At 46.6% G+C, this 17,242-nt stretch overlaps 1 protein-coding gene across 1 annotated transcript in view; it reads right to left on the reverse strand.

Moving 5' to 3' along the window:
• LOC138783038 (fibrocystin-L-like) overlaps positions 1 to 17,242 on the reverse strand; it is a 218,263-nt gene that overhangs the window by 177,944 nt on the left and 23,077 nt on the right. The window contains exons 9-13 of the mRNA XM_069957185.1: positions 16,797 to 16,951; positions 7,860 to 8,017; positions 2,843 to 2,987; positions 1,968 to 2,125; positions 213 to 335 (exon numbers count right to left, since the gene is read on the reverse strand). Of these exons, the coding sequence (XP_069813286.1) occupies positions 213 to 335; positions 1,968 to 2,125; positions 2,843 to 2,987; positions 7,860 to 8,017; positions 16,797 to 16,951 (739 nt within the window). The remainder of the gene's footprint in view (positions 1 to 212; positions 336 to 1,967; positions 2,126 to 2,842; positions 2,988 to 7,859; positions 8,018 to 16,796; positions 16,952 to 17,242) is intronic.

The following is a 17,242-nucleotide window of genomic DNA, read 5'->3' on the forward strand; positions in this document are numbered from 1 at the left end:
AAAAAAAAACACAAAGTAGTGACCAAATTTTGCCACTAACATAAAGTGCCATTTTTGACGAAAAAAATCTCAGAATCGCTAGCATACGTTAAAGCATCACTGAGCTATAAGAGCATAAAGTGAGACAGGTCAGATTTTGAAAAATTAGCCTGGTCATTAAGGCCCAAACTAGCTGCAGCACGAAGGGGTTAAATACTGTAACTGTCCGATACCTGTGGCTTTTTGTTCAGTGTTCTCATAAAATCTCCAAGCAAGCGCTGACGAAGCAGGCCTCCTTCCACTACTTTTTCTGAGTAAATTTTCGCTTGATCACCTGTTACAGCAGAGTTATCTATCTGAAAAAGACAAGTGGCTTAGATTTACATATGCATCTTATAAATTAACATGTATTTTTGTGGTATTTATTAAAGAAACACTACCTACAAAAAAACATCACCTCACTGTAGCTATAGTGCAACTGGCTGCAACACCAACCCTCCCCACTGCTGACTGCAGCAGAGCATCACTAATTTATACTTTAAGATGCTCTCCGTTTATCACAGTCTGTGGACATCAGTCTGTAGACTACAGTTGGGATCGGTTGAAATCTTAGGGGGGGATTCATGAAGACCGCCGGTCTTATATTAAGGCCCACTCACTTTTTCGTGGCAGGATTCACTAAGAGGCGTATGCCTCTTAGGGAATCTGGCCGGTCGGGCACCCGAATCTGCGCCCAGCGTACCAATTCTACACCTGCTTCCAGCAGATGTAGATTTGCTTCATGATTTGCACCTGTGAGCAGGCGTAAATCATGATAATTGAGGCGCCCATGTTTCTGGCCCATTCCTCTTTGTTGTAATGACATCGAAAGTGTTTGGAAATGACAGTGACCATTTAAGTTAATGATGAACAAGGTAATAGAGCATTAGCAATCTGCTTAGTTTATATAGTAAAACAATGTTGGAAATGACCAAAGATAGTGTGTGTGCATCACATAAAGATAAAGGCCTTCCCAAATATAGACATAGCATACCTGTGTTTGTCATAAAAGTGTATGTGGCTGTATTTCTGCATTGTCAGTCTATGTTCACACACCGTTAGAGACCGTCCGTTCCGTGACCCCGGCCGGGTCATGGAACGGCCGGTCTCTGCCCGGTACTTAAATGACGGCCGGATGATTCGTCCGGCCTCGGAACTCTGATGCGGGCGCATCAGAGCGCTCCCGCATCAGAGCTTACCACAGCACACAGTGAAGCGAGCGGCCGGGGCCGCTCGCTTCACTGTGTGAACTGACAGGTCTTTCTGCGGCCAGAATTCATTGAATTCCGGCTGCACAAAACTGACATGTCAGTTTTTTGCGGCCCCGCATGGGCTCCCGGCCGGAGCATATACGATGTGTGTACGCTCCGGCCGGGATCCCATTCATCAATAGGCATTGTTCCACCCCGCAAAACTACGGCCGTAGTTCTGCGGCGAGTACTACGGCCGTAGTTGTACGTTGTGTGAACATAGCCTCAATATGGTCATGTTTTAACATCTGTATAAGAGTTGGGCAATCTAAACCTCCACTTAAGATCACATTATGACTGAATTACTTTAATTGACAATGAAGTAGGCCAGGTGGTATCTACGGGTTCTGACTGGGAAAATGACAGAGGAACTAAGTTCTAGTGTGTGTGGGCACCAGCAAGCTACTCTGCCTTGGTTAGGGTAGATTCATGGTTAAAGAGGCAACATAAATCTATACCTTGGTGAAGGAAAGTCAAGGAGTGACTGCAGTAGGCAATAATATAAATGTTATGTATTATGCTGATACATTGTTCCACATGATAAAATCTGTTGTATCTGACAATCCCAGGTCTGTTATATCTCCCAAATAGCTACAATGTTAATACTGCTGAACCCTGACACTATTGATCATACAGATTTAATAGTAATGAAATGGTTCAGATAAGCTCAGAATATGAATGGATAACAAACTTATATACCTGTAGCAACGGCTGGTATCCTGTAGCTGTTAAGAACTTTATTTGCCATGTGTATCCTCTGCAGTCTCCATATCTTGAAAGTATGGAAACTTGGCCTACCCCTGGAATCCCCTCTAATGCGAATTTCAGATCAGCAGATGAGACGTCTATAGCGAGATCTGTGGAACAACCAAAGGAGAGGTTATTGACTGACAAAAAAACATTGTTGCACACTGGTGTTGAGGCAGCTAGTGGGCTCTGGTGTTTTGGGGAACTTTGTCACAGTGGCCAGGAGTGGCAATACCCACCCACCAGACACGCGGGCACTGTGCTTGAAAAAGAGGACAGGTGTGTGGTGTGAGGGTTCAGGTGAAAGTGCAACAGAAAGAAGGTGACAGAGTCAAGCACTAGTAGTTGATAAAGAGCAATTCAAAAGATATACAGTAGGAAAAACTGATCACAGGTGCTGGTGAAAAAATATTACAAGTCTTGAGGTAGACTAGGTAGACTTTAGATAGAGGTGAAGAAGTAGAGAAAGACTTGGTGTAGTGAGTGTAGTGCAGTGGCCATGTAGGGGCGCTTGTGTAATAACTGTAGTACTCTGCTTGGATTGTAGTGTGGATACTTGAAAGAAGAACTTCTCATATATATATATATATATATATATATATATATTGCAAATATGACCGTTTCTTGCCCCACCAGGATGGAGACCACCAGGTAGGGTAGTACGAGTCCTAGGTCTCTGTCCCTAGGTTGAGCTCCCACTAAAGATTCCCCAAGTGGACAAGCATTGTCGGTAGGATACTTCGGGCAAAAATCTGTTGAAAATACAGTGATAAATGTGTCCTGCTAATAACAAGTCCACCTAGAACCAAGACGACATATAACCATACCTTCTGTTTGACTTCCATAAGCTTGAATACTGAATGTTCCTCCAATGGGAGGGGATGCCGTCTGGGTTCTGTTTATCTGGATCAATGTATTTTGTGTCCGAGAAGGTATTGAATAGATCTCAGAATTAGCATTACTGAAAGTGTTCTATAAAAGAAACATAAGTATATAATATTGGTAAGCATTGGTATCAGCAGTGAAACCATTGAAACATAGAAAAGTGGTCGTCAGAAAAACACCATTGGGTGCATCTAATCTGCCCTATTAGTTTTTCCTTTCTTATTATCTTAGGATAGATGTTTATCCCAGGTAGGTTTTAAAATCAGTTAATGTGCATTTACCAACCACATCTGCTAGAAGTTGTTCCAAGCATCTACTACTCTTTCAGTCAAGTAATATTTTAACATAATGCTTCTGATCTTTTCCCCAACTAACCTCTTACTGTGACCTCTTGTTCTTGAGTTACATTTTTTTTTTGCTAAAATACTTTCTCTTGAACCTTATTTCTTCCGTTAACATATTTAAAGGTTTTGATCATGTCCCCCCTTTCCCTTTCTTTCCTCCAGACCGGTGTTTCTCAATTCCAGTCCTCAGGACCCCCCAACAGGTCATGTTTTGAGGATATCTCGTACAAATAACACCTGTGATAAGTAAATCCTCAAAACATGACCTGTTGATGGGTCCTGATGACTGGAGTTTATGGTGCTTTTACACAGACAGATTTATCTGACAGATTTTTTAAGCCAAAGCCAGAAACAGACCTTAAACTGGGAACGGGTCATAAAGGAAAGAATTAGATTTCTTCTCTTTTTAAATCCTTTCCAGGTTTTGGCTTCCAAAATCTGTCAGATAAATCTGCCTGTGTAAAAGCACCATAAGAAACACTGATCAAGACTATCCAAATGCAAATCCTTAAAGGGGTATTCCCCCCAAGAGCTAAAAAAAAATAAAATGCTCCCAAAAGCTGGTCTTACTCACCAAGTATCCCTGAGAATTTTGAGCCGTCTCCCGTCTTTCTAGCTGCTTCCATTCCATAGCTACAAATTTTTTAGAAAGCTGTACTATATCCAACATGGCGCCGGCCAGAAAACTACATCTCCCATCATGCAATGCTAATGCCTGATTGGTCCATGATGTAGCAGAGCTGATAACCACAATATATAGCAGAGTGACATAGCAGAGTTGAGAGTGTTGCATAGCAGAGCTGTGAGTGTTGCATAGCAGAGTTGTGGGTGAAAATAGCAGAGTTGAGTTAGTTGAGGGAAAAGGGGCCCCAGGTCAGCAGTATCAGTGTGCTTTTGCCATCATCCCCATCATCTAGGACACAGGCAGGTGCCACTTCAGGGACTCCTTTACTGATTGTGGAACGCTCGGTGTGCCGAGGGTGGGTGAGTCTGGGGGGGGGGGGGGTGCTGGTCACCATCGGGAGTGATGCGGGGGGGATAGAGGGGGTGCTGGTCACCATCAGGAGTGATGCGGGGGGAGGGAGGGGGTGCTGGTCACCATCGGGAGTGATGAGGGGGGAGGAAGGGAGGGGGTGCTGGTCACCATTGGGAGTGATGCGGGGTGGGGGTGGGGGGAGCGAGGGGGTGCTGGTCACCATCGCGAGTGATGCGGGTTGGCGGTGGGGGATTTGGCTGGTCACCATCGGGAGTGATGAAGGTCCCGCGGCTGAACATCAGCTGTGATGCGTGGGGTGCTGGTGCCATGGGAGGCCTGCCGGACATCAGCTGTGATGTGGGGGGGTTGCTGGTGGTGGGTGCCGTGGCCGGACATGCTGGTGGCGGTTGCCGTGGCCGGACATCAGCTGTGATGCGGCGCGGGGGGGAGTGTCTGCTGGTGGCAGGTGCCACGGCCAGACATCAGCCGTGGTGCGGGAGGGTGGGTGTGTTGGTGGCGGGTGCCGCGGCCAGACATCAGCTGTGATGTCGGGGGTGTGTGTGTTGCTGGTGGCGGGTGCCGTGGCCGGACATGCTGGTGGCGGGTGCCGCAGCCGGACATCAGCCTTGATGCGGGGGACATCGGGTTGGGGTCACACACTGTGGGGGGTGGGGGGGTGCTCACAGAGAGGGAGACAGTGATCAGCAGCAGCTGTCACTGTCCTCCCTCACTTCAGTGGACTGGGTTACAAGCGCTAACCCAGCCCATTGAAGAGAAGGAGGACACGTGATGCTGTCTCGGAGGGTCGGGGCCAGGAGCAGGGAGTGTGTCGGGTTGGACTGAGATATGATGATTCTATGCGTTCGGTGGGGGTGGATGCATCTAGATAACAACAAAACTGTGCAGAATCCATAATTAATCAATATTGGAAAGATGGAAAGATACGGGTGGGCAACGTATTAACGCAAAAATAATTTGGGGGGGGAATACCCCTTTAAGTCTTTCCTGATATGGTTTATGCCTTACACTCTCCACCATTTTTGTAACCTGTCTTTGGACCCGTTCTATTTTATCAATATCCTTTTTTAGGTGAGGTCTCCAGAACTGGACACAGTATTCTAGATGTGATGTCACTAGAGCTCTATACAGCAGGATCACAATCTCCCTCTTCCTACTGGTTATACCTCTAGCTATACAGCCCAGCATACCATTATATATACTGCCCAGCATACGATTTGCTTTCGCCACTGCCTGGTTGCACTGGTGACTCATTTTAAGGCTGTCAGAAATCGTTCGAATTTTCGCAGTGACGATCTCATTTGAGCAATAATCGTTCCGTGTAAACACAGCAAACGGTCAAGCGACGAGCGAGAAATCGTTCATTTTGATCTTTCAAAGTGTTCTCAAATCGTCGTTCGCTAAAAATTCGCAGATCGCTTCGTGTAAACAGTCTTTCAAAGATTCAACCTATGTGAAAGATGGGCTTAAGCGATCTTAAAAACAATCGCAATAACAATTTTTCTTCCAATTTTTCTAACAATTTTTTCGTCTAAATACTGATTGTTATAAAAACCAAATTGTTGCTTCAAAATCGTTAAACGATTGATTGGGCAAATTATTGCTCCTTGTAAACGCAGCATAAGTCCTTCTCTTCCAAAGTCTTTGCCAACACAGTACTGCCGTTATGATACTCAGATAGAGGATTCCTTCTCCCCAAGTGCATTATTTTTAATTTGGAAAATATAAACTGCAGTTTTCATTGTTTGGACCACTTATCTAGAAAAGCTAAATCATTTTCCATATTACTGACACCTCCAGGAATATCAACCCTATTGCACACTTTTGTGTCATCAGCAAACAGACAAACCTTACCTACCAAACCTTCTCCCAAGTCACTTACAAACATATTAATAAGAAAAGAACACCACTTGTGATCAGTGTCTGCTCAGAATATTATCCATTAACAACAACCTTCTGATATCTATCCTTCAACCAACCACAAATCACATGAAATATTCAGTAATTAAAGAGGTTATATGGGCAAAATTAACATGCCCCTTGGCCAGTGGCCGATATGGAGATCAGCAGGGGGTACGGAGGCTGGAACCCCTACAATTTCTTACTTGTCCTGGGCTAAGCAAGGTGGAAGTCATGTTATGCACTCCAGCCAATGAAAAGGTTGCTGGTGCACAAGTGCACCAGTGACCTTTTCTCTTCCATTCACTTCTGCAGGAAAACGTCGAGGAGGAAGAAGACTAGGCCCGCTCCCCGCTCTGATGACATTGACACATGGTGGCCTTCTTTCACTTCCGGGAGGTCTCTCGGTGGGAGATGGGGGCGGGGTCAGATAGCTTATTAACATACATTACAAAGTTATATAACTGTGTAATGTGTGTTAATTAAAATATGCAAAACAAGAGTCCGTGGAGCCTCAGTTACGAGTCTCAAAACACGGGATAGCCAGGTATCTCTAGCCTGTTGCCAACGGGGTGCCTCCATGATGGGGAGAGCACCACACCACCCTGATAAATAACCCCTTAAGTCCCACTCGGTTGCGAGTATTGGAACATAGACAAGGAAACAACAGGGTGGCCCCTTTTGTCAATGTCTAACTCAAGGTGCGAGTATTGCGATCATGACAAGGGCTTGCAAAGGCAGGCTTCCACCCACAGACAGCCGTTTCGGGGTTTTTGCCCCTCGTCAGTGTGGGGAAGGATTCTGGCTAGTTGGGGCAATGAAAAATCAACCAACAAAACACAGTAATCACTGAACTCAAGGAGAACAGCGAAAAAATTCCAATGAAGTACTCAATCAAGAGTCTCCACTGATGCCCCCAAAAATTTAAATATGCAAAACAAGAGTCCGTGGAGCCTCAGTTACGAGTCTCAAAACACGGGATAGCCAGATATCTCTAGCCTGTTGCCAACGGGGTGCCTCCATGATGGGGAGAGCACCACACCACCCTGATAAATAACCCCTTAAGTCCCACTCGGCTCCCCGCTCTGATGACATTGACACATGGTGGCCTTCTTTCACTTCCGGGAGGTCTCTCGCTGGGAGATGGGGGCGGGGTCAGTTAGCTTATTAACATATACTACAAAGTTATATAACTGTGTAATGTGTGTTAATTAAACATAAAAAGTAAAACTCTGGAGTACCCCTTTTAAGACTATCTTCACACACTGTAAAATACAGGCAAAATATGACCAGCATTTTGAGGTAAAAATTACAGCCATATTTTTAGTATAATATTTTCATTTTAGTCAAAGGGAAATTGGACTGGAGTGCACACACATTAAATACATTTGTCTTCTACAAAATATGAAGGATTTTCTTTTTTTGTTCACCTGTTCACCCATTGTTTTATTCTCACTGAAAATGATCCCCATATTTTGATATTTTGTACCATAGCTTAATGATTACATTACACAAACATTTACTGCCGTTTTAAACACAGAAACCATGCTGATTTCCCATGCCTAAAACATATACTTGGTCAAAACTCCTCTCGCATTGACTTTGATAGGAGTGGGGGAAAGGTACTGAAAGAAAATGCTTATTTCTTGGGGCAATTTTTTACTGTATGAACATACCCTAGTGCTTTTTCCTGCCCAGAAAACTGTACATCCCATTACTTACCTCTCCAAATGCAGAAGCAAATAGCGGAAAATTGCACGCACAGTTATATGGGTATAGAGTAATGGTATACTGCCTTGTTGAGGTGGCAACTGATTGAGTCACAACGACATTCTGTATAGAGACTCCATTTCCTGGCAAAGCACCGCTCCTCCTATTCACTGCAGTATATAAAATAAGTAGAAAATAATCACACAAAGGAAGTAAAACATATATGATAGGGTTCTTAATGGAAATGCAATCAGTGATAGACCACAAAATACATAAAACAACTGTACAAATAAGTACTGTTGATGAAAGAATAATTGGTGATGAATAACAGCACAAGGGTATTCAAGATTGGACAATCCTTTGAGAGCAACAACAATAAGTTATCTGGGGAGAGAGGGGGCAGCTGTTATGAGTCTCTTTGCATGGCTTGATGCCTCGGAATATGAAGGCAAAAAAAATAACTAATACCCCTGACACACATCAGTATAATATTGTTGGTATATACAGATTCATAATTTCAGATGGGGTAGTATTCATTCATTTCTATGCACCCTTTTACACATCTATAGATGCTACAGATCCATAATAGGGCTGTGATCTGTGCCGCAAAAAAACACTGGCAAGCCATAATGTGTACTCCTCTAGGTACTTTGTTTCCTTCCACACACAAGACGTACAGATAAGCAGATTTAGATTGTGATCCCTAATGGGCACAGGGACCAAAATCTACGTGAAGTGCTCCTGTTGGTGCTATATAAATAAGGGAATTCTTATTATTGTTATTGTAGTATCCCAATACACGTTTTTCTTCTTTTCTTACACCTAGGTAAATGTGTGTCTACAGGCCTGTATTTAGAGTTCATGCTGCCCTAGGCACTTTGCATGCTATAGCACCCCCACAACAACCCCCCCCCCCCCCCCGGGCAACCAGCGCCCCCTTCCCCTCGGCACTGGCAGGTTACATGCATGGCGAATACCCTGGCAAAGCTGGCCGGCCGGCCGGCACTCCAGCACCCGGTACTACTGAGCGGCACCCCCCGACTTGCTTGATGCCCGCTCTTCTCATCAACAGACATGATGGAGGAAGGAAGGAGGTCGGGGACTTAATTTGGGGATCGCTTCTGTCCAGTGTCGGACTGGGGTACCTGGAGCCACCAATATAGAACCAGTGAGACACAATATGCTGACCCCGTCCTTTCCTGGATTTATCTGTATCTGTGACAAATCTCAGAACACCCTCCATTTATACAGCTCTCAGGGTATGCTGGGAGTTGTAGTCTCTGAGAGGACAACCCTGTAATAAATCACTGTGTGCAGAGGCTCCTGTGGCTGCAATCTGTGGGTGACAGCCATCAGCCCTGAAGGTCCAGCAATACATCTGTCTACAGCGGCAGTTATCAGAGGATTGTACTACTTTACTACAACTCCCAGCATATCCTGAGGGCTGCAGACTGTCAGTACATGCTGGGAGTTGTAGTGCATGCAGCTGTTGTAGTTGGGTCCTAGGTGCATTATACACTGGATGCTTTTGTGGGGGATTAGTGTAGGGAAGTGACCCCAGAACATCACTAATAGGGGATAGAACAGAAACATCTCCCCCTATCCCCTATTAGTGATGTTCTGGGGTCACTTCTCAACACTGAGCCCCCACAGATCTATGTATTCTGATCTCCCACAAAGCATCCAGTGTACAATTCACCTAGGACCCAACTACAACAGCTGCAGGCACTACAACTCCCAGCATATTCTGAGGGCTGCAGACTTTCAGTACATGCTGGGAGTTGTAGTGCCTACAGTTGTTGTAGTTGGGTCCTAGGTGAATTACACACTGGATGCTTTGTGGCATATCAGAATACAGAGATCTGTGGGGGCTCAGTGCAGGGACGTGACCCCAGAACATCACTAATAGGGGATAGGGGGAGATGTTTTTGTTCTATCCCCTATTAGTGCTGTTCTGGGGTCACTTCCCAACACTGAGCCCCCACAGATCTATGTATTCTTATATGCCACAAAGCAGCCAGTGTATAATGCACCTAGGACCCAACTACAACAACTGCAGGCACTACAACTCCCAGCATGTACTGAAAGTCTGCAGCCCTCAGGATATGCTGGGAGTTGTAGTGCCTGCAACTATTGTAGTTGGATTCTAGTTTAAAAGTTTGTGCTAGTGTACTGTAGTGACTGCAGGGCTGTCAGTACACTACCGCAAACAATACACTGACCCTTATAGACCCCATTGGTACACAGGCTCTGCACACTATAGAAGTGATTACAGTGCAGTTACTAATGACTCACAGGTGACGTCTTCTCAGATTGCTCACTTTTTGCTTTCTTCTCCATCTGGTGCAGCATCATGAAGACTTCTTCGACCACAACTCGTCTGCAGGCGGGCAGAGCGAGGTGACTGGGGAAGGGAGGCAGCTGGGGGTAACTGGGCAAAGGAGGCAGCTGGAGGTGGCAGGAGGAGCAGCTGGGGTGACAGGGGGAGGGGGAGAAGCTGGGGAGTAGCTGGAGTGACAGGGGGAGCAGGAGAAGCTGGGGAACAGGGGGAGCAGCTGGGGCGACAGGGGGAGAAGATGGGAGGGTAGGTGGGGTGGGAGAAGCTGGGGTGACAAGGGGAGGGGGAGAAGCTGGGGAACAGGGGGAGCAGCTGGGGGTGGCAGGGGGAGAAGATGGGAGGGCAGGTGGGGTGACAGGGGGAGGGGGAGAAGCTGGGGAACAGGGGGAGCAGATGGGGCGACAGGGGGAGGGGGAGCAGCTAGGGGTGGCAGGGGGAGAAGATGGGAGGGCAGCTGGGGAGGCAGGGGGAGAAGCTGGGAGGGCAGCTGGGGTGGCAGGGGGAGAAGCTGGGGAAAAGGGGGAGCAGCTGGGGCGACAGGGGGGCAGTCGGGGCAACAGGAAGAGGAAGAAGCTGGGGAACAGGGGGAGAAGCTGGGGCGACAGGGGGAGGGGGAGCAGCTAGGGGTGGCAGGGGGAGAAGATAAGAGGGCAGCTGGGGAGGCAGGGGGAGAAGCTAGGAGGGCAGCTGGGGTGGCAGGGGGAGAAGCTGGGGTGACAGGGGGAGAAGCTGGGGCGACATGGGGAGAAGCTGGGGCGACAGGGGGGCAGTCGGGGCAACAGGAAGAGGAAGAAGCTGGGGAACAGGGGGAGAAGCTGGGGCGACAGGGGGAGGGGGAGCAGCTAGGGGTGGCAGGGGGAGAAGATGGGAGGGCAGCTTTAGTGGCAGGGGTCAGAAGATGGGAGGGGACCAAGTGGGGGGGGGACAGAGGGACTAGACGGGGGGGGGGGCAGAGGGACCAGCCGAGGGGGAGGCAGAGGGACCAGCCAAGGGGGGAGGCAGAGGGACCAGCTGGGGGGGAGGCAGAGGGACCAGCGGGGGGTAGGGCAGAGGAACGAGCCGGGGGGGACGCAGAGGGACCAGCCGGGGGGGAGGCAGAGGGATCAGCCAGGCGGCAGGGACAGAGGCAGGCTGGGAAGGTCCCCCTATGCAGGGCCGGCGTGAGCTTCCGGCACAGACTGTCACACAGGCCGGAAGCTCACAGTGCAGCCCCGCGATGCCCGAACTTCTTCCCTGCTCAGCAGCGGCGTGATGACGTCCCACGCACGCTGCTGAGCATGTGACGCTGTGTGACAGTCTGTGCCGGAAGCTCACGCCGGCCCTGCATAGGGGGACCTTCCCAGCCTGCCTCTGTCCCTGCCGCCTGGCTGATCCGCCGGCCGACCGATCACAAGGCCCCCAAACCCCCCCCCCCCCCGCACCACCCAGGCGCAGACGTCATCGGCGGGGCGGCGGAGGGGGTAAACAAAAAAAAAAAAAATAATAATTTATAAAAAAAGAAATGTGTCCTGCGGGTGCCGCCCCCCGCAGGGCGCCGCCCTAGGCACCGGACCAAGGGTGCCTAGTGGCAAATACGGCCCTGTGTGTCTATTCAGCTTCACAATTAGGACAGTAAGCTGCTGTACCTTACTCCAGCCACTAGGCGTCACACTCCTTCACAGCACAGCTGCAGCCAAAGTTAGGTCTAGCTACACACACACACACACACACACACAGTTAGTTTGAGTGTATAACCTTTTCTCCAGAGCTGGTAACTCAACCACTATGAGTTGCTAGACTTAACCTGCAGGAAGCCGGAGACAAGGTAGCAACCTCCTTGCCTACACCGTGGATTCTTTAAACTAAGGACAGTCAACCCCTTGAAGAGAGGTGAGGAACACTAAGGCTGTACCATACTAGAGCACAGTGCAAGTTAGCCGCTCTCTATTTACACTCGGCTGAGTAGGAAGGATACTACTACCGTATTTTCAGTCGTAAGACAACTTTTAAACACCCGAAAAATCTGCTTAGATGCCAGGGGTCATCTTATACGTCGGGTATGGTCACCATATACGGTGGGGGGGGGGGCTCAAAAACAGCCGCAGCATCCGCTATAAAAAAACAAACAACTCAACTCACCTGTGACCCGTTAACAGCAGCCCCCCATCTCCCATCATGACGTTTAGCTGCTGCGATAGCTTTGGGGACCTCCGGCACAGGTAGTGTCTCTGCATCACACTGCCCGCACAGGGAACATGACAGGAGATGCACGGCTCCTGGAAACAGGTCACAGATGAGTTGATTGTTGTTTTTTTTCAACTTCAGTTAACCCCTGCCTAACCACGGCAGGGCTCCAGCTAGTAAACCCTGCTGCGGTCAGATATGGGGTTACCATCTTCTGACGTATAAGACGAACCCCTGAAATATATGGATATACATCCATAATCTTGTCCATAGTTGTAGATTTGCAATTTTGGACAGGATTATTAGTGTGAAAGAGGCCTAAGGGGAAGGGAGGGGTTAAAAATCATGGTCTATTCCAGTAACAAAAAAATGCCTCAGTGTGGGAATATTTACATATTTGTGTAACAAGTCTCCTACAATAAGGAACCTCTTTTTCTGTCAAATCTGTTTTTTTTTTTTTACAATTTTTAGCTGAGTACAACAGTAATGAACCATTTTGAATGCATAGGTTTTAGATGATGTGAAGTGCAATGAGAGAGTTAAGCATTCAGATAGGCAAGCATTAGACATGACACCAATATACTCCAATGATGAATTTGTCTCAGCGTGGTCCGTGCAAACAAATTCCCTTATTAAGTGTTCCTTAAAGCCGCAAGGAGAACAAGGACAGTTTTTCTGAGGCCAACGCCAATGCGTTTAGGACAGACTCTCTGTCCTCAGTCATGGCTGGAGGAGCTGGATTTTCTCTTCTCTGCATGACACCAATATACCATCAAATAGCTGAGTGGCTATGCAATGGGGTGAGTGACAGTCAACAACCAATGATGTACATATCAGGTGTTTAGGATTAATATGCAAGTTCTCAAGGATTTAAAAAAAGGGTATATGTTCCTGTGACTTGTTTCATAGTGGACAGTATAGTGTCCCATTACCTATTAGATTGATTTCATGTAATCAATCTAGCGTTTTATACCATTGTGTGAGTAATTGAAAAGAATTTTCCTGGATGCTTACACATCTCGAAAACCATGTGAGTTTTATTTAGTATTATAGATTTTTTTTTTTTTGAGAGACAATTTCACTTCTAATTCCATCTTCCACACATATATACAGCTGGGCGTGTTTTAGACAGCTTTGGTTAGAAGGCTTCTATACAGTATATGCTAGATATGAGACCTTTTGGTAATTTAGATGTTAGAAGTATGTTATCCAGCCAAGAGGGGCTAGTGGTGGGTGGCAGAATTGTTTTGAGTCTACTGGTGGTCTGTTTAAGATGAAGGAGCACCAGAAAATTTACTTATGCTGGGAGGTAACAGCTACCAGTAGCAATAAGTTTCTGTACAGATAATGAAGAGGTGTGTATATCAACTGTCATAGTTTCGCTGTACCACCACTAGCGATGACAAAGCCACACGAGGGAGTGGATTTTAGGAGGGGCACTGGTTTTTACCACTGCCCACAGCAAGGAGGGTTGGATTTGCTCCGGCAGGCGACCCACAAGTCACTATCCCTGGCTTGGATTGCTAGCGGCAGCAGGTGAGATGCAGCTGGTGACACGTAGGCAGGAACACAGGACTCACGGCTAAAACCAGGATGGCAGTCATAGGCTGGAACCACAGGTAGCAGGAACTAGGAACAGGAACCATGGGCAGGAATCACGGGAAATCTGGGACCACACACTATGGGAAGCATGCAGAGAGCGTGCAATTAACCAATTAAAGCATACTTCCCCTTTAAATCACAGAAACGCGGCATGTGCACACTTTAGGAGGCAGGGACGCACGCGCTAAGCAGGAGGAGACAGAAATGTGGATGTGTAAGGCACTGCGAGGGGCCAAAGAGGGGGTGGCGCCGGGCCCTGGCTTGGGGGCACCGGCATCTGCCTGAAAAGAGGAGCGCGGGGTGCGGAGGTGTGCTCAAAGTTCCCCATAGTTGTTTAGAGAATGGTAATTCACTTAAAGGGGCTCCAGATGTATTAGGGGCTCCAAAAATATATGCTACCTAAACACTGCTATGGTGCCCTTGGTAGATGGGCTGAAATACTTGGACATTTTGGTGTAAGGCAAAGACGACCAGAGAGAGCCACAGCACTCTATAAGCTAGAATCTTATAGTTTCTTTAGATGTATCCATAGTGTATGTTCACAGTGAGGAAAAGGGAAGGAATAGGCGAAATTGAAGAGGAAAGTTTTCTGCTTTAAATTTCCTCTTCTTCATCTCTGGCAGAATAGGCATGGAACTTGATCGGAATGCGAGCAGAAAGTGGAAATTCAAATCCCCAATGACTTTTATGGGATTTCTCTAGGGGAGTCGGCCGAACGATTGTCATGTCAATTCTTTGGGCAAAAAGCAGATCCACGGTGGAACATTCGGCGTGTAAATTCTGTTGTGTGAACAACAGAGCGGAAATCCCATTGAACACAATGGGACATGGTGCTGTACATCTTTTACAGGCGGAATTTTAATATGCATAAAATTATTTAACAACAGGAGTCTTGGATCCACAGAACCAGGGAGCGGATTCTAAGGGGCCGTTGAGTTCAGAGGAGAGAGTTAGGGCCCTATTCCACCGGACGATCATCGTTTGCATTATCGTGAACGATTAACGATCTCAAACGACCGCTATTGCGAAAGACCTGAAAACGTTCACTCATTTCCATGGAATGATGATCGTTACTTATGATCGTAATTGCGATCGTTTGTTCTTCGCTATTTATTGCGAACGACTGAACGATGTCTTATTCAATGCGAACGATTTGCGAACGAGCAACGATAAAAATAGGTCCAGGTCTTCTAAAGCGATCAACGATTTCTCGTTCGGTGGTTAATCGTTAGCTGCATTTCAACCGAACGATTATCGTTTAGATTCGAACGATTTAACGATAATCTGAACGATAATCGTCCAGTGGAATAGGGCCCTTAAGCTGTGTAAAGAGAAACACTGTCATCCGACTGAGTAAGGGTGGTGGGGGAGTTATCACCATATGAAAGATTGTAAAGATACTGTAGTTTTATTTTAGTAGTTCAGTGATAAATGGTAATAAATGAGTAAGGGGACCAGAAAGGATTGCCATAGTATTACAGATATATAGAAAGCGTATATAACGGATGGGTGTACAGTCAGGCGAAACAGTAAAATAAATCTCTGTGCAGTTGAAATTGTGACTTGGAGTGCGGGAGAACTATACACATATCAACAATGGTCATATAGAAAGAAACATTTGATAAAACCACAATGGGACTATAAATAGTATGGAAAGGTAAAGTCCCAGAACATAAAAAAATATCAACCATATACATATCTCGTATAGTAGAGAAACTGCCGTCTGTCTTGGAGACAATGGGTGCAAGTTTGTAAACAATACACATACTGTATTAACAGTGGCCATATATCAGGCAACATTTAATACAACCATGGTGGGACTATAGTGTGAAAAGGTAAAGTCCTGTAACATCAAAAAAATATATAAATAGTATAGACCTTTGGGACAATAAAAAGCAGCCACTCGTTGGGTCAAGGCAGCTCTCTAAATACCCCCAGAAGATCTGCTCCTAGTAGCCTTGCTGAGGGAGCACATTGTACACTGCAATTTCAAAGATGGCCACGTCCTTTGTCACCACATAGCTATTCTGGTTATGGCCACAGACTCCGGAAGTGGATGGATGTTCAGTTGGCCAACACAATTGTCAAGCAGGGACTCCCCAAGGTCAAAATGCCAGCGGGCAATGATGTTAAAGGGCAAATGTATTGCACACCTCTGGCTGCAGCAATCCAGGGAGACTGCAACGTGGGACATGGCTGTCTTACATGAGCTGCAGTAGAGAGCAAGACATGTATATAACTTCTCCATGGGTTTTCCATGGGGGTGCCAATCCACCACCTACCTCCTGGAAGCTGGTAAAAAAAAGCTATAGCTTTTATTTCTCCCTTGGGGCTGGTCAGGAGTGTGGTGTACAGTGATGTGGGGCTGTATGACAGCAGGTGTCCTCTGACCTGTTTAGACACGGTTGTGACGCCATTGGGGGTAAGGTGCCGCCAGGAAGGAAAGCCAGGAGACGTCACTGCTTAACTCATCTGTGTGGGCCTTGCCGCTAAAATGTCCACGGTCAGTGCAGTAGACTATGAAAGTTCCTCATGTGAAGCTGATACCGAAAGGTCGGGTTGAGGTGTACACATACCATGCATCAGTGAAATCTGTACACAAGCCCTATTCCGACTTTATAGGCTCATGCATAGAACTCGCTGACATGTGGGATGTTTCCACGGCAACCTGAAATTCTGGTGTCATCGGAAGTTCCAAAATTTACACTGTGACAGGAAAGCTTTAAGAGTTTCTCAACATTTTATATGGTAGATGAAATTGTGCCATTAAAATCTGTTGCCAAAAATTAATGTGATGGGAAGGAGGCCTTGGCCTGAGCAATCATTTTACTTCTACAGTGACTTACCATTTAGGTCATCTACAGTTTGAGTCCCCCCGATGTACAGAACGTCTACATAATATTCTTGACTTGACATTAGGCTTAAAGTCATTACTTTAAAATTTTTGCCAGGGTAATTAGGTTCCACTAGAGTTAGCAAATCGATACATGTATATGTCCACCTGAAAAAGAAATATGATCATTATGAAGACGAGCACTAAGGATACACGAGTCACCTGGGCGGACCCTGACAACTTTTCTCTACTCAATAGGTAAACTGGTAAATCGCTCCCTATTTGTGTATAGACAGAAATATATCATTTGAGCCCGATGGAGCAGGGAGAATGGATAACCCAGGGGACCCAAAGCACCAATGTTGGAGCTTCAGAGTAAGACTCTTTTTGAACCCCAGTGTTGTCTATCTGCTGTATGCATTAGAAATTCTTTTAATTTGTACAGTAAATGTACCTATA

Source organism: Dendropsophus ebraccatus, chromosome 2 (assembly GCF_027789765.1).
Source record: "Dendropsophus ebraccatus isolate aDenEbr1 chromosome 2, aDenEbr1.pat, whole genome shotgun sequence".
NCBI classification, from domain to species: domain Eukaryota; kingdom Metazoa; phylum Chordata; class Amphibia; order Anura; family Hylidae; genus Dendropsophus; species Dendropsophus ebraccatus.